This window comes from Typopeltis vanoorti, chromosome 18 (assembly GCF_054136105.1).
Source record: "Typopeltis vanoorti isolate ZY-2024b chromosome 18, IOZ_Tvanoo_1.0, whole genome shotgun sequence".
Lineage (NCBI taxonomy): Eukaryota > Metazoa > Arthropoda > Arachnida > Uropygi > Thelyphonidae > Typopeltis > Typopeltis vanoorti.
In genome coordinates, this window is record NC_143566.1 from 105,580,089 (window position 1) to 105,606,312 (window position 26,224).

A 26,224-nucleotide genomic window follows, 5' to 3' on the forward strand; every position below is an offset into this window, starting at 1 on the left:
CTTTTAATGGTATAGACTGATGACCAATCTGGTTTTGGTGTTTCCTTAAGCCAAGTTATTCAAAATGATTTTTCATTTGTGAAAATTATTCTAAAGTTTTCGTTTGCATACTATATGGTGATAAATAAACTTTATTTACACCATTTATGCATATATATGACTGCTTAAAAATCTTATTAAACCAAGACATGCATCTACAAATAAAAAACAAAGTAGTGATTCACTATACAACAAAATTTAACCTAATTACCACTATTATCCCAAGCACCTGCAGAGTCTTTGCCTCCACAGGGCTCAGAATAATAGCAATAATTTGGTTTGAATAGGTTAGGATAATAGTAATAAATAGAGTCTTTGTCATGCACATAGCTCATCATACCCTGCCCTAAATATATTCAAATTCTCTGCAGACACCACATTTTCAGGCAAGGCATTCCAATCATTCACAACTCTACATCCAAAAAAAAACCTGCTTCCCACTCCCCTGCTCACACCCTCCCTACACAGCTGCCAGGGATGACCTCCTGTTCTCCCCTGATCTCTGACCATTTTATGAAAAACCCCCAACATTGATCTTATAACAACCCCTTACCAACTCATGTCTCCATCATATCACACTCTCCTCCCTCCATCCATCCACTAGACTCTGCAAATTGCATCTTCCCACCCCTTCCTCATACTCAACACTCCAGAGATCAGAAACCACCTTAGTCAATCACCTGCAGACCCTTTCCAACATCTCTTTATCCTTTTGAAAACTAGGTGACCAAATATGTGCACAGTAGGGGCATAAGTTGTGTAGTGTCAGAAAGAACTCTGGAAAGATAAGTGCTATTTTGAATGATTGAATTGCAATGTTTCATGAATTTTAGGGTTTTATTTATTTTTGATAACAAAGTGTATCTGCATGATTTTTGGCATGAATTCTGCCAGATTTATTAGTCTAAATTGCCTTTTTTTAAATATAACACAATGGTGGTCAACCATGCAGACATCAACCAGTGTTACTAGGCAAACACCATGAAAATCAAGTGTCACCGGCAACATAAGACTTTTCGAAACTGATTCAATGTTGTGAGTGCAATATGTATGCATGGCAGAGTGTAAGAGATGTGTTTGTGGAGAGAGAGGGAGAATGAACAAGAAATGAGAGAAAGTATGGATTTGTCAAGAGTGCAATATATTGTTGGACAATGATGCAGAGAATGCAAAACTGACTGAAAAGATAGAAGATGGTGTACATGAAAGAAATGGAAACAAAACAAAAGCTAGAGAAACTGAGGGAGTGAAAGAATGCAAGGATGTAGAAATGAAAGTTATGGAAAAAGTTATGAAAAATGGAAATGAAACGAAAGTTAGAGAAGCTGAGGAAGTGAGAGAAGCAAAGATGTAGAACTGAAAGTTAGTGATAATGGAGCAAAAGAAAGTATGAATGAGGAAACGGATGTCAGGTGCAGCAGAATGAAAGGCAGCGAGATTGCAGCAGTGATAGACAGTGAAATTTTCAGAATGCAAGATTTAATGAAACAGTCTTTAAAAATGAAATGAGGAATATGTGGAGTGATGTTAGACATCTAGTGGAAACTAATGAAAGCATGCAAGAGAACAGAATGAAAGAAAAAAGAGTAAAAGAGGTGATGAGCGATTCCAGGCTAGCAGTATATGAAGACTCCATAATTAGAGGACTAGCTACTGAGAGAGTCCATAAGGTCTGCTATTCAGGTCAGAGAATGAGTATGATAATTAAGACGTTGGACATGAGGAAGAAAGTAGCAAGAGAGTTAGTCATGATTGTACGGACAAATGATCTAAGTGGACATAAGAAGGATGTGAAGGCAAATATCAGGAGACTATTGAGAAGAGCGAAACATAACAGTGTAGTAGGAAAGGCTGTCAGCGTGTTGCCGAGGTATGATGATTGTGAATTGCGACAGAGGGCCAAAATCATGAATGGTATGCTAATGGAGCTGTGTGAAGAGAAGGGAATGCAGTTTGTGGATGCCTGGCATGTGTTTGAGGGAAGAATGAAATTATATGGGTGTGATGGGTTGCATTTAAATGGCTTTTGAGTGAGTGTACTGGAGAAAGTGTGGAAAGGATGGAGGAAGTACGTGTGATCTGTGCAATAGATCAGAAGAAAGAGATGAAGGGAAAAATCAGTAGAGTGGTACTGAAGTGCTTGGCAGTGGAAACAGTAGTAGTGTGAGAGAAGGAGAGAGAACAGGAATGCAAGAGGAACAGGGTAACGGAGGGAGCTCAGGTGGACAGGGAGACATGGTATAGGGAAAGTGGATATTGAAAGTGGCAGTGAATATGTGTATGAAGATGGAGTATATTGCAATGTGGGTGAAGAAGTTGAGCCTGAGCAGATATATGTGGTAAGTAGTGATAAAAGTGATTGGGCAGGTGTGGTTGGGAAATCACAACCAACACATAGCTTTGATAGGACTGGCTGTAAACCTAAAAATGAACTGCTGTGTTTGTTTACAAATACCAGAAGTATCAGAAATAAAGGGGATAAAATGTTTTCAGTGATTGAGTTTATTCGTCCCAAAATCATTGGAATAAGTTAAACATGGTTGAATGAAGAAGATATTGTAAAGGGAATAGAAATGGAAGGATACGATATTTTTAGTGAAGATAGAAAGGGCAAGAAGGGAGAGGGGAATGTGGCTGCTGATAGCAGGGGAATAAATATCCACATAAGGTAGACATGAAAGGGGGAAATAGTGGCAATGGTTTTGAGGCAGTGTTGTGTAATGTGGAGATTGAGGGGAAGAAATATTTAGTTGGATGTTGCTATAGGCCTGGGAATGTGGAAAGTGGTGATGAAGTAATGTAGAAACAACTTGGATTAGTGAACAAAGGAAGGGTAATTATTATGAGTGGTTTTAATTATGGTAGTATAGATTGGAATGAAGAGAATAAGGAAATTTTTTGGGAATAAGGAAAATAGATTTCTCAAGTTCTTGAGAGATAACTATCTCAAGCTGCACATAAAGGAGGCACACGAGGATCGAGAGTTCTAGATCTGATCATTTGTGAGAGGGGTTTCACACTTTCCTCCAGCTGATGAAAGTGATCATGAAGTAATCACCTGTGTTGTGGCTAGTCATATGCAGACTTTCGTGAGGACAGGATATATATGTGGAATCATAAGGCTGATGATTATGACAAGCTTAAGAGACGGCTTGGAGCTATAACATGGAACAAGGAGTTGAGTGGTAAGGATATAAATGCTGCATTGGAATTGACAAAGAAATGCATAACAGCATCAATATGTGAATGTATTCCGAAGGCCAAAAGGCTTAATAAGATATGGAAATACAAGATGAATAATGGTAAGTCAGTCACTTGAAGAATATAAAGAATAAGCCAGGAGAGTGACTCAGTTAGTAAGGAAAACAAAAGTAGAGTATGAGCATAAATTGGCAAATCAGGCAAAGAAAAACCCTAGAGTTTTTTTAGATATGTGGCAAGTAGAAGGATCATGGTAAGATGAAGTTAATGGATGAAATTGGTACTGCAGAAGGCATTGTTGAGGTATTCAGTGGTCAATTTATAACGGTGTTTCACCCTGATCAGGATGGAATCATGAGGAACTAAAGAGTAGAAGACAGGAGAAGGATGGCTTAATTGTGAGTGAACTGTTAGTATCTGAGGAAATGAATAAACTTAATGTCAATAAGGTGATAAGATTTGATGACATATCACCATGCATCTTAAGGGGAATGTTCCAGAGAATTGGCATGCCTGTTTAATAAGAGTGTTGCAACAGCACAGGTTCCAAGGGAGTGGAAGGAATGTAAAATTTTTCACTGCCATAAAGGTTGTAATAAGGATATAGCTTCAAATTATAGGCCAATCTGTATATCTGGAGTTGTGTTGAAGGTACTGGAGAGATTGGTGAGAACTAGTATACAGAAATGGGTTGATAACAGCAGTATTCTCTGTGGTTATCAGCATGAATTTATTAAAGGGAGACTGTGTTTCATTAACTTACTTATGTACTATAACAAGGTGACAAATACCTTGGACAGGAGAGATGCATATAGTGGGGCACTTGGATTTTACAAAGACTTTTGATAGACTGTCACACGACAAGCTCTTAAATAAATTGAAACAGATGGGATTGGATAACAGCTTCTGAGTTGAATCAGTGACTTTCTGTCAGATAGGTATCAGAAAGTTGTATATGTTGATGTGGTATTCCAAAAGAGAAAGTTCACGAGTGGTGTGCTGCTGGGGTCAGTTTTAGGGCAATTGTTGTTCATTTTGTATATTAATGATATTGGGATCAGTTTAACTAGTGATATTTGCAAACTACTTGCAAATGATGCAAAACTGGTGAGAGCAATGCAGAGTCAAGTGGATGTTATGGCCTTACAAGAAAACTTGAATGGATTGTATGAATGGGCAAGTAAGTGGAACTGTCAGTTCAGTGTTGCAAAGTGTAAGGTTTTGAGATTTAGTAAGCAATGATGGGATGCAAAGTATACACTTGGTGGGGAAACTTTAAAGGATGTAGCGATGAGAGATCTAGGAGTGATGGTGCCAAGGACTTGAAATTCAGGGACCACATTGCACAAGTTGTGAAGATGTCACATCGGATAATGGCAATGATGCACAGGACCCTGACATGCAGAAATTGAGTGGTTATAATGCCGTTGTGTAAGGCCTTGATCAGGCATCATATAGATTATTGTGCATAGATTTGGTTGCTGTGTTTTCATGGTGACGAGTATATGTTGGAAAAGGTCCAGAGAAGATTCACAAAGGTGGACAGTGGAATCTTTGGAATGTGGAGTACGAAGACAGATAGAGAGAATGCAAGTTGCAGAGCCCAGTGAATAGGAGGAGGGGGGGGGCGCAGACATGATCGAGATATATAAGCTAGTAATGGGTTGTTACCGGGTCAATATAGAAGAGATTTTTCATGCAATGGGAGAGGGGGGGGTAGAACAAATGGCCATCACTGGAAGCTGCACATGGAGGATGCGAGCAGAGGAGCGAGGAGCAGGTTCTTTGTATTCCATGCAAAGAACCCGCTCCTTTAAAGCATGGCTAAATGAGCACCATATGCAATAGTGTGTACCTCCCAGAATGAGTCTCTGACTCCATGGAGGTCAAATGATAATAATAATGTGGCCTAATCAGAACCTTATACAATGTAACTAGAAAAGCCTTACTTCTATAATACAGTGTCCTCTGGATCATTCCCAGAATTCATTGCGTTGTCCTCACAATTCTGGCAGTATGTCCTCTAAATTTCAGATCCTTAACCACCATTACCCTGAGATCTCTTATTTCCACTACTGCACTGGGATCCCCCACTCCTGTGGCCATTCACTCAACTGTTTTGTCAGAAATAACTGTTTTGTCAGAAAAAATTAAAGAAGCTTTTGAAATGCTATGCACTCCCACTCAGTGCAGCAAGAACTAAGGCATTTTTCTGGACCAAAGTTAGTCTTCATTTGTTAAAAATCTAACATTTATAGACCTTGGCTATGTTATGCATCACTTTATAGTAACAACAATACCAGTTAGTACCCCTGCTTACATACATTCATTGTTTATTTTAATTTTTCATTTGTTGTATTCTTTTTTTATTACTTACATTTCATGTCTCTAGCTATGTACTCCTACAAAAAATAAGTATGTTCCTCATAAAGAAAAACGATTATATAGTAAGCCTGTGCAATTTATTTTGGTCCAGCCAATACTAGGAAGTTAAAAAGGGATTATCTGAAACGACACATTATTATTATTATTATTATTATTATTATTATTATTATTATTATTAACACCAACCTCCATGGAGTCAGAGACTCATCGTGGGAGGTACCCACTATTGCATACAATGCTCACCCAACCGCGTCTTAAACTGATTCAATGAGTCCACATCCACAACACACGCAGGAAATGCATTCCACTCACCAACCACCCTCCATGCAAAGAACCTGCATCTCACTCCTTTGCTCACACCCTCCTTATACAGTTTCCAGCAATGACTTCTTGTTCTACTCCCTGTCTAGTTCTATGAAAAATCTCTTCCATGTCTACCTGATAACAACCCCTGACCAGTTTATATGTCTCAATCATATCCCCCCTCTGCTCCTATTCACGAGGCTCTGCAACTTACGTTCTCTCAACCTGTCCTCTTGCTCCACATTCCAAAGACCACTGACTACCTTTGTGAATCTTCTATGTACCCTTTCCAACATATCTTTGTCACCATGAAAACCTGACAACGAAATCTGTGCACAATAATCCATATGAGGCCTGATCAAGGCCTCATATAATGGAATCGTAACCTCTCTATTTCTGCATCATTGCCATTATTCTATGTGATGTCTTCACAACTTGTGCAATGTGGTCCCTGAATTTCAGGTCCTTGTCCAGCATTGCTTCCTAGATCTCTCATCTCCTCTACTTCTGTTAAAGTTTCCCCACCAAGTGTATACTTTGCATCCCATCATTGCTTACTAAATCTCAAAATCTAACACTTGGCAACATTGAAATGACAGTTCCACTTACCTGCCCATTCATGCAATCTATTCAAGTCCTCTTGTAAGGCATTAACATCAGCCTGACTGTTCAAACTTTAACAGAAGTACAGGAGATGAGAGATCTAGGAAGCGATGGTGGACAAGGACCTGAAATTCAGGGGCCACATTGCACAAGTTGTGAAGACATCACATAGAATAATGGCAATGATGCAGAAATAGAGAGGTTACGATTCCATTATATGAGGCCTTGATCAGGCCTCATATGGATTATTGTGCACAGATTTCGTTGTCAGGTTTTCATGGTGACAAAGATATGTTGGAAAGGGTACATAGAAGATTCACAAAGGTAGTCAGTGGTCTTTGGAATGTGGAGCACGAGGACAGGTTGAGAGAACGTAAGTTGCAGAGCCTCGTGAATAGGAGCAGAGGGGGGATATCTCCTCTACTTCTGTTAAAGTTTCCCCACCAAGTGTATACTTTGCATCCCATCATTGCTTACTAAATCTCAAAACCTAACACTTGGCAACATTGAAATGACAGTTCCACTTACCTGCCCATTCATGCAATCTATTCAAGTCCTCTTGTAAGGCATTAACATCAGCCTGACTGTTCATTGCTCTCCCCAGTTTTGCATCATCTGCAAACAGCTGGATATCACTAGTTAAACCAAATCCAATATCATTAACATATAAATTGAACAACATGGAGGGAACCAAGGTTTGAGAGTATTGGATCTGGTAATAGCATCAGAAGGTCTATCTGTACTACAGTAGAAACTGTACCACCATCAGGGAAAGAGACCATGCAATCTTGTCTTGGGAAGTTGCTCAATATGTGGAATTTTCAGTCAAGAAAGGGTTTATGTGGAACATGATTATGATGATTATGACAAACTTAGGAGGCAACCTACAGCAGTGCCATGGCATAAGAAACTACACTGATTGGATGTCATTAGTGCATGGGATGCAATCAAGGATTGTTTGAGCAAGGTAACATCAGAGTACATATCCAGGGTCAGTAGGATAAGCCAAGTAGGGGATTAAGTGGATGAGTAGCAGTATAAAGCAGGAGCTACAACAACAACAACAACAAACAAACAAAAAAAGCATTGTGGAAGGAATATAAACAAAAGGTGATCAGCATGCTTATGAGCAATATAAGGCACAAGCAAGAAGGTTAAAAAGTATGGAAGGAAGGTTAAATCAAATTTTGAGAAAATTAGCTAAGCAGGTCAAAGTAAATCCAAAAGGTTTTTTTTTTTTTTTTTTTTGCTGGAAAGAATGATTATGGAAAGTTACACAATAGTAGAAGAAATAGTTCAGTTACTAAGTGATCACTTTGCAAGGATGTATCATCCAGGTGGTGACTTTGAAGTTACTGATGTGAGAATTGAGTTAGATGACCTGGAGGTACTTAACGTATTCAAAAATATCAGTGTGAATACCAATGGGCCTGGATAGTATCGTCACCTTGAGTGCTACAAAATTAAATTGTGTGAGTGATCTGGCAGTGCTTCTGACAAAATTGTTTAATCTAAGTTTCAGCTCTGGCAATGTTCCAAGGGAGTGAGGGTAAGATATTTCCAAGGTTTCAAGGGAAGGTGAGTAAAATATTTCCATTACATAAAGGTGGCTCCAAGACAGAAGTTGCAAATTACAGACTAATTAGTATCTCTGGAGTGGTTATTAAAGTATTGGAAAAGTTGGTTAAAAGTAAAATTCAGGAATGAGTGGATAGTAATATGATACTCTTATGGGGGCAGCATGGCTTTGTAAAAGGTAGATCCTGCCTCTTTAATTTCTTCTTCTTCTTTTCAGCCATTTTCTGTCCACTGCTGGACAAAGGCTTCCTCCAGTTCTTTCTACCTTTCTCTGTTATGGCAATGGTTGCCCAGTTTTCCCCAACAAAATTTGACAATTCGTCACTCCACCTTCTTTTAGGACATCCTCGGCCTCATTTCCCTTCTTTTGGAATCCAGTTCATTAGTATGGTGGCCCATTGCTCATCTTCTCTTCTGGATAGAAGAGAAGGTGAAGAATGATGTCTGTGATATGAGTCTGGCTTCTTATCCAAGTGTTTTGCTTCTTATCTTTTAATGTGATGCCTAGCATCAACCTCTCCATTTTTCTTTGAGTTGTTGCTAGTTTATTTGCCAGTGCTTTTGTTAGAGACCAATTTCACAAACATATGTGATGACTGGAAGTATACACTGGTTAAGATTTGAAAGTTGAGTTGGTTAGGATGAGGCAAGAGATGAAATGGATGCAGAATGAAGTTACGAAAATTATGGAAATGTATGGGAGAGCGAAAATTATGGAAACAAATCATGTTGATATAAAAGAGGTAACGAAAGACCCGCAGGTGGTGTTGTATGGTGACTCAATTATTAAAATGTGCTAGACGAGAGGATCAGCAAGGTATGTTTTACTGGAGGTAGAATGAGTAGAGTGATTGAGGCATTAGATATGAGAAGGAAGCGAGAAAAAGGGTTGGCAGTTTTAATAGGCACAAATGACGACTATGCTCTTTGTTCTCAGATTGGATATCTGGAGGTTGCTTAGACAGATAAAAGAGAATAGTGTGATAGGAAAAGTAGTAAGCATGTTGCCATATGAGAGTGGTGAGATGAGGAGGAGAGCAAGGATTATGAATGATATGTTAGCTGAAATGTGGGAGGAGAAAGGAGAGCAGTTTGTTAATGTGTGGAATGAGTTTGAATGACGAAGTGAACTGTATAAGAGCGATGGACTGCATTTGAGTAGTTTTGATGTGAATTGCTTAGAGAGACTGCTGCTGGAAGGTAGAGAAGTAAGTACAGACAATGAATCTGATCAAGTGGTAAGCAATGTGGAAGAGCAGGAGAGTAAGACAGGAGAGATTGAAGAGGTGGTTATGAATGAGGAAGTGAGTGGAATGAGCATAGAAAATGAGAGAATGGGTGTGCAAGACAGACAGGGAAGCAAGGAGACCCAGGGTGGACAGGGGAACACTGTGTGAGAAAGGTGGACACTCCAAGAGGATGTGAATGCATGTGTAGACAGGAAAGGAATGGGATGACCTGGGATCAAGAGGAAACAGTTGGTGAAGAGGGTTCTAAAATGAATAAGCAGAAAGGGAAATCCTTGCTCAAATGAGTGGTATCAGTGGAACTATAGCAGCTCATTCCTGTAGATCCAAACACAGCAGCTCATTCCTGTAGAGCCAGGAATGAGCTGCTGTATTTGTATACAAATGCTAAAAGTATAAGAAACAAGGCAGAAGCGTTATGTCCATACAAAGTAGAGATTCAAGAGGGAAATAGTGCCAGTGGTTTTGAGGCAGTATGGTGTGAGATAAAGGTGAATAGATTGAAATACTTGGTTGGATGTTGTTATAGACCTGGTAATGTGGATGGTAGTGATTGCAAAATTTATAATCAAAGTAGCCAAGCAAACAGGAAAAGGATGATCATTATAGGTGATTTTTATTATGGCAATGTTGACTGGGATGATGAGATGGTAACTGGAAGTAAAGAAATTGAGTTTCTTGAGTTTTTGGAGGGACAACTACCTCAGACGGTATGTAACAGAGGCACACGAGGATTGAGGGTCTTGGATTTGATTATCTCATCAGAAAATGTAATTATAAATGAGGTGTCCAATCATCCGCACCAATTGGTGAGAGTGACCGTGAAGTGATTACCTGAGTGGTTGGCAGCAGTGTGAGGACCTCTGTGAGAAAAGGGAGAACCTGCAGTATTTAAGTAATGAAAAATATTTACAATTTTTTAAGATGAAACAGAAATTAGGAAACTCACCAATCAATAACATATTACCTTCATTGTAAAAGAATAAAAATATTATGAAAATCTAATTAAAATCTCAACATTTAATATATAAATACATAAAAAACTATATTTTGTGAAATTTATCTTGCACTGCATTTACTTTTCATATATTGGTATCAATTCAACATCAGTTCAATTTTCTAGCGAATAATGCTTTCAGCGAATATTTTCTGCAATGAATTTTCTCCCGAGATGAATTATCTCTGTGACAAATTTTCCACTGGACAAATTTTCCTCCACGACGAATTTTCCCTGCGATAAATTGTTCCCTCGATGAATTTTTCCCGCAATGGATTGTCTGTGAACAAGAATAAGCTACCCCTGATGGATTTTTTTCATAGCATAGATGAAGTATCCGATCCTTATCCCAAAAAACAGCTAATAGGATGCATTTTGAATGTACAAAAATTCTTTTTAATGCCAAACCTCCTCGTACTAATCTCTCTTATTCTGAATTTAAAGCACTGAAATCACTGAAAAATAATAATAATTTAATTATTACAAAAGCTGATAAAGGAAAGGCTGTGGTTATTCAATATAAAAGAGAATATGAGAGATAAATGTCTCTATTACTCTGAGACTATTCAACTTACAGGCCCCTCACATTGGATCCTACTGGTAGTCAATTGAAAAGACTTAATTCTCTTAGAGATAATATGTCTACATGGGATGAAGATCAAAAGAAACAACCTAAAACCTTCTTTGGTCATCCACCTAAGCTGTATGGTCTTCCAAACCAGGTTTTAAGACCAGTTGTAGACTGTATTATGTTGTCCCACTTATAAAATTTCAAACTTTTTATCAAATTTTGCATAGCAAAAGTTTTAAAATCACTAAATATTTTTGTTGCTTCTCACTCAATCAGAAAAATCTCCACCTTTCTCACTTCTCCAAAGGACAAGCTTCCACATCTCAATCATCCAGGTGTCTACCAGATTCTTTGCTCTTGTGGTTATCTTACTTTGGACAAACAGGAAGATCTGCTTTTATTCAGCTAGAAGAACACAAGTCTTATATTGAATACCTAGAACCTGAACAGTCTGAACTTGCAGAGCATGCTATCAACACCAGATATAGAGTTCATTGGAACAAAACAAGAGTCCTTCACAAAAGTCAGTTCCTCATGGAATGGCTTTATAAAGAAACGTGTGCAACTTTACTTCACTCTCCTAACTTAAACCGATCTGATGGTCTATGTCAGGGGTTTTCAACCTTTCAGACAGTGTGGGCTGCATTAAAAATTTCAATGAAGCCTCCAGGCCACCAAGCTATACTGTGGCATTTAGAATTGTAAGATGCTTTCAAGATTCAATTCACAAGGAATGCTGTGCATTTGATACTTTACATAAAATCCTATAAAAATAAACAAACTCAGCTTTAAGAGTGTAGGTAGGAGTCGGGTTCATGATAAGTAAATGCAATCAACACTAAAAAAGATAATTTAATGAAGAAAACATTCATTTTTTACAATGTCAATGGGAAACTTGGCAATGCTTTTGCTCATCAGTGCCACAGACAAAGATAGCCAGTTGTGCTGTATCCTTCACATTTATGCTCTCATCTAAAGCAAGTGAACATGAAAATTTGGATGACCGTTTTTTTAAAGTTCCTTCAATGTCATTGGCAAGTTCATACTACAGTTATCCCAGACAAACTAGGTTTTGGTTTTTTAAACACTTCCTTATTATTTGGGCACAGAATTTCCCAGCAGCGATGAGACACTCTTTCACAAACTTGCAGTCCAAGAAGGATTTTGATTTTTTAGCAATTTTTTCAGCTATATAACTTACTTTGACGCATGCTTCGTTCTCTTCCTCTGCCTTTTAAATGTACCCTCTTGGCATTTTAAATCAAGTTGGAGACGGTTCATTTTGTCCACATGAAGCTGCCCTTGAAGGTGATCGAAATTGGACACATTCTTTGTCTCATAGTGTCATTTTATATTGTATTCTTTTGATACTGACACTGACTCACAACAAATTAAACACACTGGCTTATTGTTGATCGGCACAAAAAAGTACAAATTGGTTCACTTTTCATTAAAAACCCGACAAGAATCACTTGATTTACGCTTTTTACTCATAGACCCCATAGTGATGGAAGGTGAACCCAAAAAATTATCCAAAATGGCTGTGTAACTATTATTATCCACTGAATATGTCTCACACTAATGAAAAAAGTCTGGCAATGTAAAACCACAATAGGCTATGGCTGACATGACAAACCTGCATGTGCTTATATATGAATATCACACTGTTCACGACTGACTGACTGTGGATGAGATCCTCTTGTATTTATATGAAAATAACAAAGCATCGAGAACCTTCAAGATGTATCTGGAAGGCACTAGACAGTGCACTCGAACGAACTACTGCTTCAGCCATCTACCTGCGACGTTAGTAGTGGTACCTAAGTACCGCTTGGCGATGGTAGATGACTGAAGAAGCATGTCTATTTAATATTTATTTTTATAGGATTTTATGTAAAGTATCAAATGCACAGCTTTCCTTGTGAATCTGGAAAGCATCTTACAATTCTAAATACTGCAGTATAGCTTAGTAGCCCATGGGCTTCATTGAAATAATTTTTTATTTAATCGCATTTTAATGTTAAGTAGTTATTTTTTCAAAATGGCCAGCAGGCTACAGTAAAAAACTCCGCAGGTCACAGGTGGCCCACGGGCCATGTATTGAAGACCCCTGGTCTACGTCTATCCCCTTTGTAGGAGGTAATACTTTTTAAATCAGCTAATTTTTCCTAACTTTTTATTTATTGATTTTATTTTATTATTATTTTTTTTAATTGTATGTGTGTGTGTGTGTGTGTGTATACTCCGCATGCATATATATATATATATATATATTATTTTATTTAATTATTTATTTTATTTTATTATTTTTTAATAAGTGAGGAAATTTAATGAACTTTTATAGTTATCTTACATTAGCTACTTAGGTGGCACCTTTTAGAATTGTCAGTTATTGTTCTATTAGCTTTGTATTGAAGATGCTTATGACACACAGGTGAAAATTATACTAATAAATAATATTTTATGATTAATTCAGTATTATAATTATTTAAATATGCCTACTCATGGTAATTACTTATTGAAACAAATAGTAATAATTTTTTTTTATTTTGCAAAGGTGTTTGACAGGGTGCCACATGATAAGCTGATATTTAAGTCAACACATGGGTTTAAATGTCAGGTTAGTGACCTATCAGTCAGCCAATCCAGGATTGGCTGACTGATAGGTATCAGAGAGTTGATGGTGGGGCAATATCTAGGAAGCAGAAGGTTACAAGTGGGGGTTCCCCAGGACTCAGTACTGGGACCTGTATTGTTCAACCTTTATATCAATGATATTGTTAATGGATTGAAAGGGGAAATTCAGTTGTTTGCAGATGATGTGAAGCAGGGAAGGGTTATCTTGATGAGAGGATGCATACTCAATTGGAGGAGCTGTACTGGAGGAGGTAGGGGAGACAAGAGATCTGGGGGTGATGATTGATTTAAAACTGAACAGGGGAGCATATTGCAAAGGTGGTGAGGATAACTCAGAGGATTGCTGCAATACTGAGAAGGACACTGACTTGTAGAGATAAAAGAGTTTTCATTCCATGGGCATAATCAGTATAAAAGGAATTTATCTTTCTGTTAGCTAGATTAAAATAAATTAAATTTAAAGATCTTACATGAAGTTTACAAGTACTTTAACAATAAATTTAAGCAGATTAAATAATTTTTTTTAGAATTTGAATATGTATATATGTATATATATTATTATGATTATTATTAAATTTGAAATATATGTATATATTCAAATTCTCAATTTATAGGGTGGTCCATAAGTAATGAAGAGGTTTAAACATTTACTGTATTTTTCGGATGACAAACACACCGGACTATAAGATGCAATACAAATTTATGAGACAATTTTAGAAAAAATAATTTGGGCTAGAGTGGTTTTCGTATGCATGCATAGCCCGTGTCTTTTCAGAAACCTAAAGCAAAAAATAATGTGATCTGGTAAAATCTGTAATGCCATTAGCAGCCGCCCATTATTTCACTTCAGAAATTATCGTTTTCGTAGAAATGGATATTCTGATACTTCAGTGATTTGTTATCCAATTTTTCATTTGTGCTTCTAATTCTGGCCAATTTTCAAGGTGCACAGCAAATGTTTTTTATGTTTACTTTACATTTTACATTTGTGTTTACACTAACTACTATTGGCAGTGGTAAAGTTTTCATATGTAAATCGGGGATTCCCACATATGCAGCGAGACACATTTTTGGCTCGCATTGAAATCAAGACTTACTCAGCATCACATACCTTCGGACCATAAGATGCATCCCAATTCTAAGTTGATTTCTCTACGTAATAAGGTGTGTCTTATAGTCCAAAAAATAGGGTAATAACTTTTTTTTTATTATTATTTATTTTTATGATTTTTTGTTATAATGAAATACAGAATGTGGAGGTATTTTTTTTTTAGTTATGAAAAACCACATCACATAAATGCTTTTCATTTTGGCTTCATAAAGATAGGCCCTTTCGACGGCAAGTTCCATGAAAGCTCTTATTGTCCTTCAGATGTTGAATTGTCTGGAGCTGTTCACATGCACCTTTTCCTTCAGGTAACCCCATATTAAGAATTTGGGAGCTGTCAAATCTGGAGAATGCTATGGCCAATTAATTGCAGATCCTCATGAAATTATTCATAACAATCTGGTTCATTTTTGGTTATATATAGGTATCAAGAGAGTTGTGTATGGTGGAGCAGTTTCAAGGAGGCAGAGGGTTACAAGTGGGGTCCCACATGGTTCAGTATTGGGACCTATATTGTTTAACCTTTATATCAATGACATTGTCAGTGGATTGCAGGGGGTATATTCAGTTGTTTGCAGATGATGTGAAGCTGGGAAGGGTTATTAGTAATAGTGCAGATGTGGTAGTCCTGCAAGAGGATTTGAATAAGCTAGATAGATGGGCAAATGAATGGGGGTTCAGTTTAATGCAGCAAAATGTAAGGTCTTGAGGTTTGGGAAACATAGATTTGGGATGCTGCATACTCTATGGGAGGAGCTATACTGGAGGAAGTAGGGGAGACAAGTGATCTGGGGTTCGTGATTGATTGATAGAAACCTGAAATTTAGGGGACATATTGCAAAGGTGGTGAAGGTAACACAGAGGATTACTGCAATAATGAGAAGGACACTGACTTGCAGAGATAAAAGAGTTATCATTCCATTGTATAAGACTCTGATCAGACCACACTTAGACTATTGTTCTCAGATTTAGTCTCCAAGATTTGAAGGGGATAAATTAACTGTAGAAAGGGTACAAAGGCAGATAACAAAGATGGTTTCAGGACTGTGCAATAGTAATGAGGATCGGCTGAGGGAATGTGAACTGCAGAGTTTGGTGGATAGAAGAAGGAGAGGTGATATAATTGAGACTTTTAAACTGTTGAGAGGTGGTTACAGGGTTGACGCTGGGGAGTTCTTTCGGTTGGTTGAACAGCAGGAAGGAATGATGACAAGGGGCCATCCCTGGGAGTTACGGATGTGTGAAACCACTGCTCACCCTGTGAGCAAGAGGGTGAGGAGTGGTTTCTTTGCATGGAGGGTGGTTGAACCATGGAATGCATTGTCTGATAGAGTGGTGAGAGCGAGAATGGTGAATGAGTTTAAGGAGTGGTATGATAGACTTTGTGTTTCTTAGGAGGGACCTCCTGCGATGAGTCTTTTGACTCCATGGAGGCCTGAATAATAATAATAATATCTAGTTGGCTCAGTTTTGATTCATTGTTTGTTTGTGAACTTTTCCATGATTAATTTTCCAAATGTTCCTTAGAATACCTAAAAAAAATAAAATGAAACAAAAAAAATAATCAAAAAGTTATTCACGTTTTAAACATTTTTGTGACTTATGGGTCATCCTGTATGCACACATGCACGCACGCACGCATGCACGCGCGCACACACACACACACACACACACACACACACACACACACACACACACACACACACACACACACAGAGTCTTACCATAAATACTGTTACAACTTTCCCATACCATCATGCTGCCCACAGAATTGTGCGAGCCTTGTTCCGTTAGTGGCACTGTGAATGGTCAATATTCATGTGCTTATTCAGCAGATAGAGAGAGAGAGAGAGAGAGAGAGTTGTCTAGCTAGGGAGATTATGAGAAATGTGTAACTGGAATAGCACTTCATAAGGTTGGAATGCAGCCATCTGTTATTTTCAACATGCTAGAAATACTCGGGATCAGAAATACTTGGGACTAATAACTGTTATCACACTACAGAAGATATATCTGACTGCCAAAGAACAGGTCGATCATGCTATATTAGGATGCAACATTTTGTGAAGGCTGCAAAGGTATGCCTCTGCCGTAATTCTTGTGAAAACACAGAAAGTGATGTTGCAAGACATGACCATTTCACAGAGAATGACGTCACACATACAAACTGATGACCTGGGGGTGAGAGCCTGTCGTTGTTCTACTGGACACTTCCTAACACCACAACTTATGCAACAGAGGGTGATAAAATCAAAGGTGCTCTGGCAGTATGTGAATAAAACAAAGATATCCTCTTCATAGATAAGAAGATTTTCACCATTGAAGAGTTGTTTTAACTGCCAAGATGATTAGGTATATGCCTCAAATGGTTTGCACAGCAAGTGCCAAAGCACCCAAGATTCAGAGAAGTCATCACCCTGACTTCAGATATATGATTTGTTAGTGATGGTTTGGTGGAGGGGGCAAAAACTAAAACCTTTGCCCAAGTGTATCAAGATACTGTGCTGAAATCTGTGGTACAGACCCTGAACAACACCTTGTTTCACTGTAGGTCGAGAAATAAGTGGTCAGAGGCAACTGTGCCCAGCCACATATCACCATCTAATTGGCTGTCTGGAAGTCCTGATTTAAATTCGTTGAGCTTCAAACTGTGGTCAAAGCTTGAGAGAGTAGCCTGCAAGAAACAACCCCAGCATCACCAACCTGAAGGTGGCACGTACAACATCCGACAGTGTTTCTGTTGGATGTTGTATGTGCCACCATCAATATGCGGCCTCACAGATTTCGGTTATGCATGAAGGCAAAAGGGAGAAATTTTAATATTGAGTGTTGCTATAAGCATGTTTTGCATGTGGTTTACATGTGCTGAAATCTGTAAATGATTTGTTGATAGATTAAAGGTTTATGTGCTGGTCAAATTGTAACAATATTTATGGCTAGACTAAGTATATACTTGCAAAGTTGAAGTTTATTTATAGGGATCAAGATTATGTTAATGTCATTGTGATTAGTGTGTTATCTTTTTTTCCAGGTGGATTCTTCAGTCTGAGAGTAGCACAAGTGGGACAGCAGTAATAGAGATTGCATTACCAACTGGTTATTTTAATTATAAACCTGATTTAGATAGGTACGTCCAGAAAGGAATTGTACCACGTTTACAAAGAGGAAGAGTCTATCCAGGCTCAGCTGTCTTTATGTTTGATTATGTAAGTATCATAATTAAATATTGTTATTTTTCAAATTTGAAGTCTTCTATATGAAACAAAAAAAAATCAAATTGGAATATATCTCATTCATCCTGATCAGGGAGGAAATCATGAGGAACTTAAGTGTAGAGGACATAAGAGAGGATGGCTTAATTGTGAGTGAGTGAGCAGGAGGTATTTGAGAAATAAATATCCTTGATGTCAAAAGTTGATAGGATTTGAAGACATCACTACACATCTTTAGGAAATGTTCCAGGGTATTGGCAGTAGCATAACATTGGAATGCTTGTTTAATAAGAGTCTTACAAAGCATAGATTCCAAGGGAGTGGAAAGAAGGTAAAATTGTCCCACTTCATAAAGGTGGCGATAAGGCTGTGGCTTCAAATTATAGACCAATCTGCATATCTGGAGTTGTAGTGAAGGAATTAGAGAGATTGCTGAGAAGTAGGATACAGAATTAGGTTGAAAACAGCAGTATTCTTTGTGTTATCTGCGTGGGTTTTTTAAGGGAAGATCATGTTTTACTAATTTACTTATGTACTATAACAAGGTGACAAATATCTTGGACAGGGGAAATGCATATACAGTGATATACACAACAACTGGTAAATAAATTGAAACTGATGGGACTGGGTAACAGACTAGTGAGTTGGATCAGTGACTGGCTATCAGACAGGTAAGAGGAAGATCACTAGTGGTGTACCGCAGGAGTCAGTTTTGGGACCATTGTTGTTCAGTTTGTATAGTAATGATATTAAGATGGGTTTAACTAATGATGTGCAGCTGTTTGCAGAAGATGCAAAATTGGGGAGAGCAATGCAGTGTCAAGAAAATGTTATGTCCTTTCAGTAGGACTTGAATAGATTGCATGAATAGGCAGGTAAGTGAAACTGCCAGTTCAGTGTTACAAAGTGTAAGGTGTTGAAATTTGGTAAGCAATGATGGGATGTAAAGTATACACTTGGATAAGGACCTGAAATTCAGGGGCCACATTGCACAAGGTGTGAAGACATCACATCAGATAATGGTAAGGATGCGTAGTACCCTGACATGTAGAAATAGAAAAGTTATGATGCTAAGGCCTCGATCAGGCCTCATATGGTGCACAGATTTGGTTGCCAGATTTTCATGGTGATAAGGATATGTTGGAAAGGGTCCAGAGAAGAAGATTCACAAAAGTTGCCAATTGTCTTTGAAATCTGAAGTATGAGGATAGATTGAGAGAATGTAAGTTGCAGAGCCTCTTGAATAGGAGGAAAGGGGGGGGGGAGGGAGGATATGGTTGAGACATATGAGCTAGTCAGGTGTTGTTATCAGGTTGACATGGAAAAGATGTTTCATAGAATGGGGGGGGGTGAACAAGAGGCTATCACTGGAAACTGTATAAAGAGGGTGTGAGAGGAGGAGTGAGGAGAAGGTGCTTTGCATGGAGAGTGGTTGGTGAGTGGAATGCATTGCCTGAGTGTGTTGTGAACGTAGACACATCAATCATTTTAAGACACGTTTGGATGAGCATTGTGTGCAATAGTGTGTACCTCCCACGATGAGTCTCTGACTCCATGGAGGTTGAATGTTAATAATAATAATAATATGTCAATGTATACAACATCATTGTCACTGTTATCTCCATAACAGTGACAATGAAAAGATATTTTTCATTTATTTATTTTTAGCAAATGAAATATATATAGGAATGACAACGATGATTGTTTGTGATGTTTTTGACCAGCATGACAGTATGGGAAAATGGGAAGAGAGAGAGAGAGTGATCAATGCACTGAAAGAAGAAGTGGAATTTATGAGGAATGAGTTAAGAAGCATGAAAGATGCGATTATGAGACTGGAAAGAACAGATGTGAAACAAATGAGAGTAGGAGTGAGAGAGAGAGGAATGATAGAAGTGGTGAGAAGAGGTGAACCAGGAAAGAAACAGAATGAGAGGAAAGTAAGACAGCACAGGAACTAAAAGATGGAGGGACAAATGGAAAACAGGTAACTGGGAGTGCAAAGAGAGAAAATATTAGAAGAGAGAGAGAGAGAGAGTGTGTGTGTGTGTGTGCATGTGCATGTGTGTGTGAAAGGTACAGGTGAGCAAGGTAAGAGGTGTGATGTATGGAGATTCAATGATACATGGAGTGCAGAATAGAATGCCAGAGGAGTGTTTGCCTGGGGGAACAATAGACAGTGTGACTATGGCAATTAAGTGAGGTGAAAGAATGGATGAGATGATTGCGATGACAAGTATGAATGACTTGAGAGACAGTATTAATCATATGGAGAGATCTAATGTTCACGGTGGTTGTACAGTAGAAAACTGAGCAAGGGAAGATAGTGAGTGTGTTATCCAGGTACGATAATGCAGAGCCAAGGAGAAGAGTGTCAATAATGAATGGTATGATAGCCAGAATGTGCCAAAAGAGAGGCTTGGGTTATGTGGATGTATGGAGTTCATTTGAGAACAGGAAAGAACTGTATATATACAAAAGACAGCCTGTATTTGAATAAGGAAGGACATAGACATCTGGAGAGAATGTTGTTCTCTGAACATTTTTTACAGGTGTCTATGTTCAAAGTGAGAGTATTGGTGCAGGAAACTAGAATTATCAGAGTGGATGGTAGCAGGGGTGACCTTCCATGGAAAACGTCACTTGGGAGAAGGGGAAACACATGGTGTAATGCATCTGGAGTTTGGAGGGAATAATGATAAGTAGACACTCCTGACTGCAATGCATTGATGTCAGGAGTGTCTGGAATAAAGGAGATGAATTGGTCCCCAATAATCTTTGGTCTCAGCCTGTCCAAAGATTATTGGGATCGCTGAGAATATGATTGATGGAAGATGATGATATACTGACAAGAATAGAAGTGGTGGAGTATAGCATTTTATGGCAAGAGAGGAAGGATAAACATGGTGGTGGAGTATTATGATAAGTGATGAGTTGTGTCCTCTCCAAGTGGAGGATTTGAATAACAATGGCACTAATGGTTTTGAGGTGGAGTTAGGCAGGACAGGGTGTTTAGTGGAGTGTTATATAAGTCCAGAAGCATAGGCGGTAAAGAGCAGGAGATGTTTAAGCAGTTGAGCTTGCTGAGTGCAAAAAGAATGACCATTATGGGAGATTTTAACTACAGCAGTATAAATTGGAAAAGAGGAAACTTCAAGCAGTGGTAGTAAGGGAATGGAATTTCTGGAATTCTTGAGGGGAAAATGCCTTAGGTAACATATAGCAGAAGGAACATGAGGATCAAGAATTTTGAATTTGGTTATAACATCAGAGGATCTGATTGTAACTGAGATGGCATCCCTGCCTCTATTCCTGACTGACCATGTAGTGTCTAGAACAGATATGCAGGAGTGTCAAAGAGAAAAGAATGAATCAGCTTGGAGCAGTTCCATGGATGGAAGAATTGGAAGAGCAAGATATCATCAATGCATGGAAACTGAAGAAATATTTATTAGCAGCAATACCAGATTGTATACTTCAAGTGAAAAAGAGAACACAATCCCATGTAAAGTGAATGATCAGGTGAAATAGAGGTTATGGAAAAGATAATAAGAGAGGGATGGAGTGTCGATGCATGAAGAATATAAGACTCATGCCAGGAGAGTGACTAGTATGGTAAGGAAGGCAGTGCAAAACTTGAATATGAGATTGGTCCTAAGATTCAAGGAGAATTCTAAGGAATTCTTTTTAGTATGTGGCTAGTAGAAGGACTGATGATTGTGAAAGAATGATTAGACAGAAATGGGAATAGAATACTGATGCAGAGGACCTAATGGAGTTGTTTAATGAACACTTTATTGGGCTATTTCATCCTGGAAAAGGCGGTTTTATTACAAGAGAGGGGTGGAGAGTGTTCAAGGTTTGGAAGTGCGAGAGGAAGTGTGTGTTACAGATACTAACTACTCTGGATGTCAATAAGGCAATGGAACTTGATGGAATTTCACCATGTGTTTTAAGACAATCTGCTAAGGAACTGACAGTTTCATTGTCTTGGCTTTTCTATGAGAACCTAGGAAATGTGCCTGAGGAGGATAAGATACTGCCATTGCATAAGGGTGGTAGTAAAATGAAAGTGTCAAATTATAACTGAACAGCAAACATCAGAATCTCTGAGCATAATGACTGCATATAATTCCGCAACCACTTAGGACTTATAAGCCATACTTTGTGCACCTGCTACAAGACTTCATCATCGCAAATTTAAATGAGAGACTGAGACCTAAGACTATCAACCTGATAGTCAACAACAACAACCAGTCACTGGTTGTGCTATTTGAACTTTAAGCCTACTTTTGTTGATCTGTCCTGTCCTGCTCACCCAGTATAATGACTGCATGCATCTATCTATACACTATTCTCATAATGACAATCTTCTTCTTCTTCTGCAGCTTTTCCCACTTAAGTAAGGTCGCTGTTTGTGGTGAGTCTCCTCCACAATCTCCTGTCTTGGGCTGTAGCCACATCCAAGTTCTTCATCCTCAAGTCCTCCTCCACCATCTCCCTCCATCTCTTCTTTGGTCGTCCGCGTTTCCTCCTCCCCTGCACATCCACCTGCGTGACCTTTCATTCCACATACTCTTATATCGACCTCCTGTATCTTTGCTCCTAAGTTCGTAACTTTCAACATTCCCCTTACATAGTCATTTCTCAGATGATCCTTTCTGGTCACACCACACATCCACCTAAGCATTCTCATCTCTGCTACCTCCATCCTGCTGATGTTATTTTTCCTCAGGGCCACAGTATCCATAGAATACGTCATAGCTGGTCTCACTACTATCCTGTAGATTTTGCCTTTTAGATTGATCGGCACACTCTTATCGCGTAGCACTCCAGCCATCTCTCTCCAGTTCTTCCATCCTCTTTCATTGTTGAACCTAAGTATCTAAAGTCACTAACCTTCCTGATGACATCTCCTTCCAGCTCTAGATCTGTCTCCTGGTTGCCATCCACATTGCAACACATATACTCTGTCTTACTTCTGCTCAGTCTCATATCTCTCTCTCTTTCAGTACTTTCCTCCAACTTTCCAGTTTAGCTGCCACTTCTTCTCTTGATTTTGCGCACAGCACGATGTCATCTGCATAAAACATAGTCCAAGGCACGTCTTCTCTCACCTCCTCCGTCACCACCTCCATCACAATATTAAACAGGCACGGACTTAATGCTGACCCTTGATGCAAGCCAACTGTCACTGGAAAACTTTCTGTGTCTCCCAGGTAGGTTCACACCCTTGTCTTCACATTTCTATACATCTCCTGCACCATCCTGACATATTTCTCAGTATCTTCTTCTCCCTCAAACACCTCCAGACTTCTTGCCTTGGCACTCTATCATACGCTTTCTCCAGATTAATAAAAACCAGGTGTCATTGTCATCATGAGAATGATGACAATGACTTTGGCAAATACTGGAAGTATTAATTCAATTATATTAATATTAATTAATGTTATTTGACCTCGTAGTCACAAATAGACTTAAATTTTCTTTCTTTCTTTCTTTCTTCTTATGATGCAAAATGCATTCCATGCATCTCTGAAGATTATAGATTATATTTATTCACAAGTATGTAAATATTGCTCTGGTAGGTATATAAATATTGTACAGCAAATGCATCATCCTTGGCAAAGTCATACTCTGTTTAAAGAAGTAATATGGATGATGTGATTATGGATTTTTGTGATTATTGCCTGTGCATGCATAGCACTAATGTGCTATCATCAGCGGCAGTGCCTAGGATTTTTCTTGTGTGTGCGATTAATGTTCAGCGCCTTTCCAAAAAAGTTTTTTTTTTTAATAAAGTGTGAATAAAACAAACAGGAAATGAAAAACAAATGAAAACCTTTTTACAGTATAATGTTACCTATGGATTAGTCCTGCTTATACAATTTTTTTTTTCACGGAACTCAACAATTAATCATAAGTTGATTTATGATACATTAAAAAATAAATAACTATTTTAGGTATATTTTCGTAAATTTTAATCAAAAATTACAGTGATATAATCGGGTCCAGGGTACAATTTCAGAATTTATTTGTTCATTTCCAGGAAGATCTGAAGGGGCCCGAATGGAAGACGACGTAGATTCATAATTATATGTACCATTCGTTGTTCATTTAAATTCTTATCTCATATTTTTTTTTGACATCTTTTAGGCGCCTTTTCTTCGGTGGCGCTTGTGTATATTGCACACGTCACCAGCCAGGCTTGGCTATCATATCATTTTAACTTGTTGTTTGTGGGATTAACATATTAAAAAATGTAATCTGAAATTTTATTTTTCAGTTGGATAGTAGCTGGTCTTGTATTAACTTTACTGTTGAAAGATGGTTTCCAGTTGCCAATTCCACTCGCTATAAGAAAGCAAGGATCTATGATTATTACATGCCAGGTATGAATAGGTGATATATAACGTTGGTTTGATTGTATAATATGTTTGTGAGAACCCAGCTGCCTTTGTAGACCTCAGAGGGAAAAAAAAAAAAAAAAAAAAAAAAAAAAAAAAAAAACACTGAATAATAATTCTTAATATTCAAGTTTATTTCCTAAATGTATTTACATGAAGGTAAATCAATGTCTTTGCCCCAACATTTTATTTATTTTATTTTATTTATTTATTTTTTTGCTTAATGTATTTTATTGTTTTGAACATTATGGAATGTACAGGTGAAACATTAATCCAAATGTGTTTTTCATGATATTCTCTTGCAGATAACAATACTACACTGGTTGTTACAGCATTGCCAGCCTGGCTGACCGAGTGGTTAGCGTATCCAATCTCAAAAGGCTGTGGGTTTGAATCCCGCCGTGGGCATGGATGTCTGGGATTGTCTGTGGAAATACCAATGGTGGTGGTCAGCGGTAGATGGCATTGGTGTAGGTGCAGTCAATTGGGGATTGATTGGAGGAGACAGAGTTGTAGAGCAGGTGCCCTCCCTCGATGAGTCTTTGGACTCCCTGGAGGCGTCAAATAATAATAATAATAATTCCAGACATTCCCCCCCCCCTCTCTTCTCTCCTACCTGCTGTCTATGTGTATGTAAGGAACATAATGATTGTGTGATATTTGTGGTTGCAACATTGGCAGGTGGCTTCTGGAAAGGGAGAATTGTTTGTCGCATCAGACAATAAATTAGTAGTGTGAGACAGTTCAACATGTGACTATTCTGATATCAGAAAACACAGTTAGATGGCCAAGCCATTGAAAGCAATAAGCATGCGTAATCAAAGACAATGCTAACAATCATCACATTTCATACAGAATCATTTATGGTATCATCCATAACTGCCTACATTGCAAGAAAGTAGCAGAATGACTTCACAGATGGGTCACGAATCACTTTCATAGAGACGTTAAAATAACTAATGAAATAATGGAATAATTGTTCCAACAAATTTCGAGGTGATGTTGAAAAACAATTTTATTCCTTTTTCATGTATGTATTACATTTTCATAACAATAGCATGAAATTAAAAAAACAATTTATTACTATTATTACATGACATCTCCAAGGATTCACTAGGGGCACTCTATTTTACTCTGCCATATACATTATTATTATTATTATGTGACACTTCCAAGGAGTCCAAGGACTCATCATTGGAGAGCACTCTACTCCACTCCACTACACAACTCTAATTAATTCTCCTACTACACAAAAATACCATCAACGTCATCTACTGCCCATCATCACCACCAACAGTATTTTTTGTCTGTAAATTGCATGTGTTCTGAAGGCTGATATGCCTGTATGTAGGATGAAAAAAACTGAGTTTCTGGGAGAAAAAATCCTGCTACTTCTGTATGATATCGGCTAACCCAGGTTCAAATGAAAAGAGAAATATAAAGATTCCTCTCATAATGATGACAATAAAACTTAAGCCTTTTCCAGTGTATTACATTTTCATAACACCACCATGAAATAAAAAAAAAAAAAAATAATAATAATAATACATCTCGGCATCTCTCCCACTACTCAACTACACACAATGATACTGCTACTACCATCAGTGCCATCTGTTGCCCATCACCAACAACAGTATTTTTTTGTCTGTAAATTGTGTATGTTCTCATGGCCAATTTGCCTGTACACAAGATGAAAAACCCGAGTTTCCATTAGAAAAAACCCTGCTATCTCCATATGAGATTGGTTTATTCACCTTCAGTTGAAAAAAACCCAAATAAAGACATGATAAGAATCAAATCTTAGGTCTTTTCCAAATGAAGGCAGCCTCAATATGCTCCATTGTTTTCCCAATTGCACTATGTAGATAAAACTTTATGTCTACATGTAGACAAAATAATGATGTGTGTATATATATATATATATTTGTTTATAATT

General features: G+C 38.0%; 1 protein-coding gene across 2 annotated transcripts in view; it reads left to right on the plus strand.

The window, feature by feature from the left end:
• Window positions 1-26,224, plus strand: part of LOC150097025 (CD109 antigen-like) — a 623,307-nt gene that overhangs the window by 581,250 nt on the left and 15,833 nt on the right. For both annotated transcript variants that reach the window (XM_090407831.1, XM_090407832.1), the window contains 2 exons: window positions 17,701-17,875; window positions 24,168-24,273. In XM_090407831.1, coding sequence (XP_090263957.1) covers window positions 17,701-17,875; window positions 24,168-24,273 — 281 coding nt within the window. The remainder of the gene's footprint in view (window positions 1-17,700; window positions 17,876-24,167; window positions 24,274-26,224) is intronic.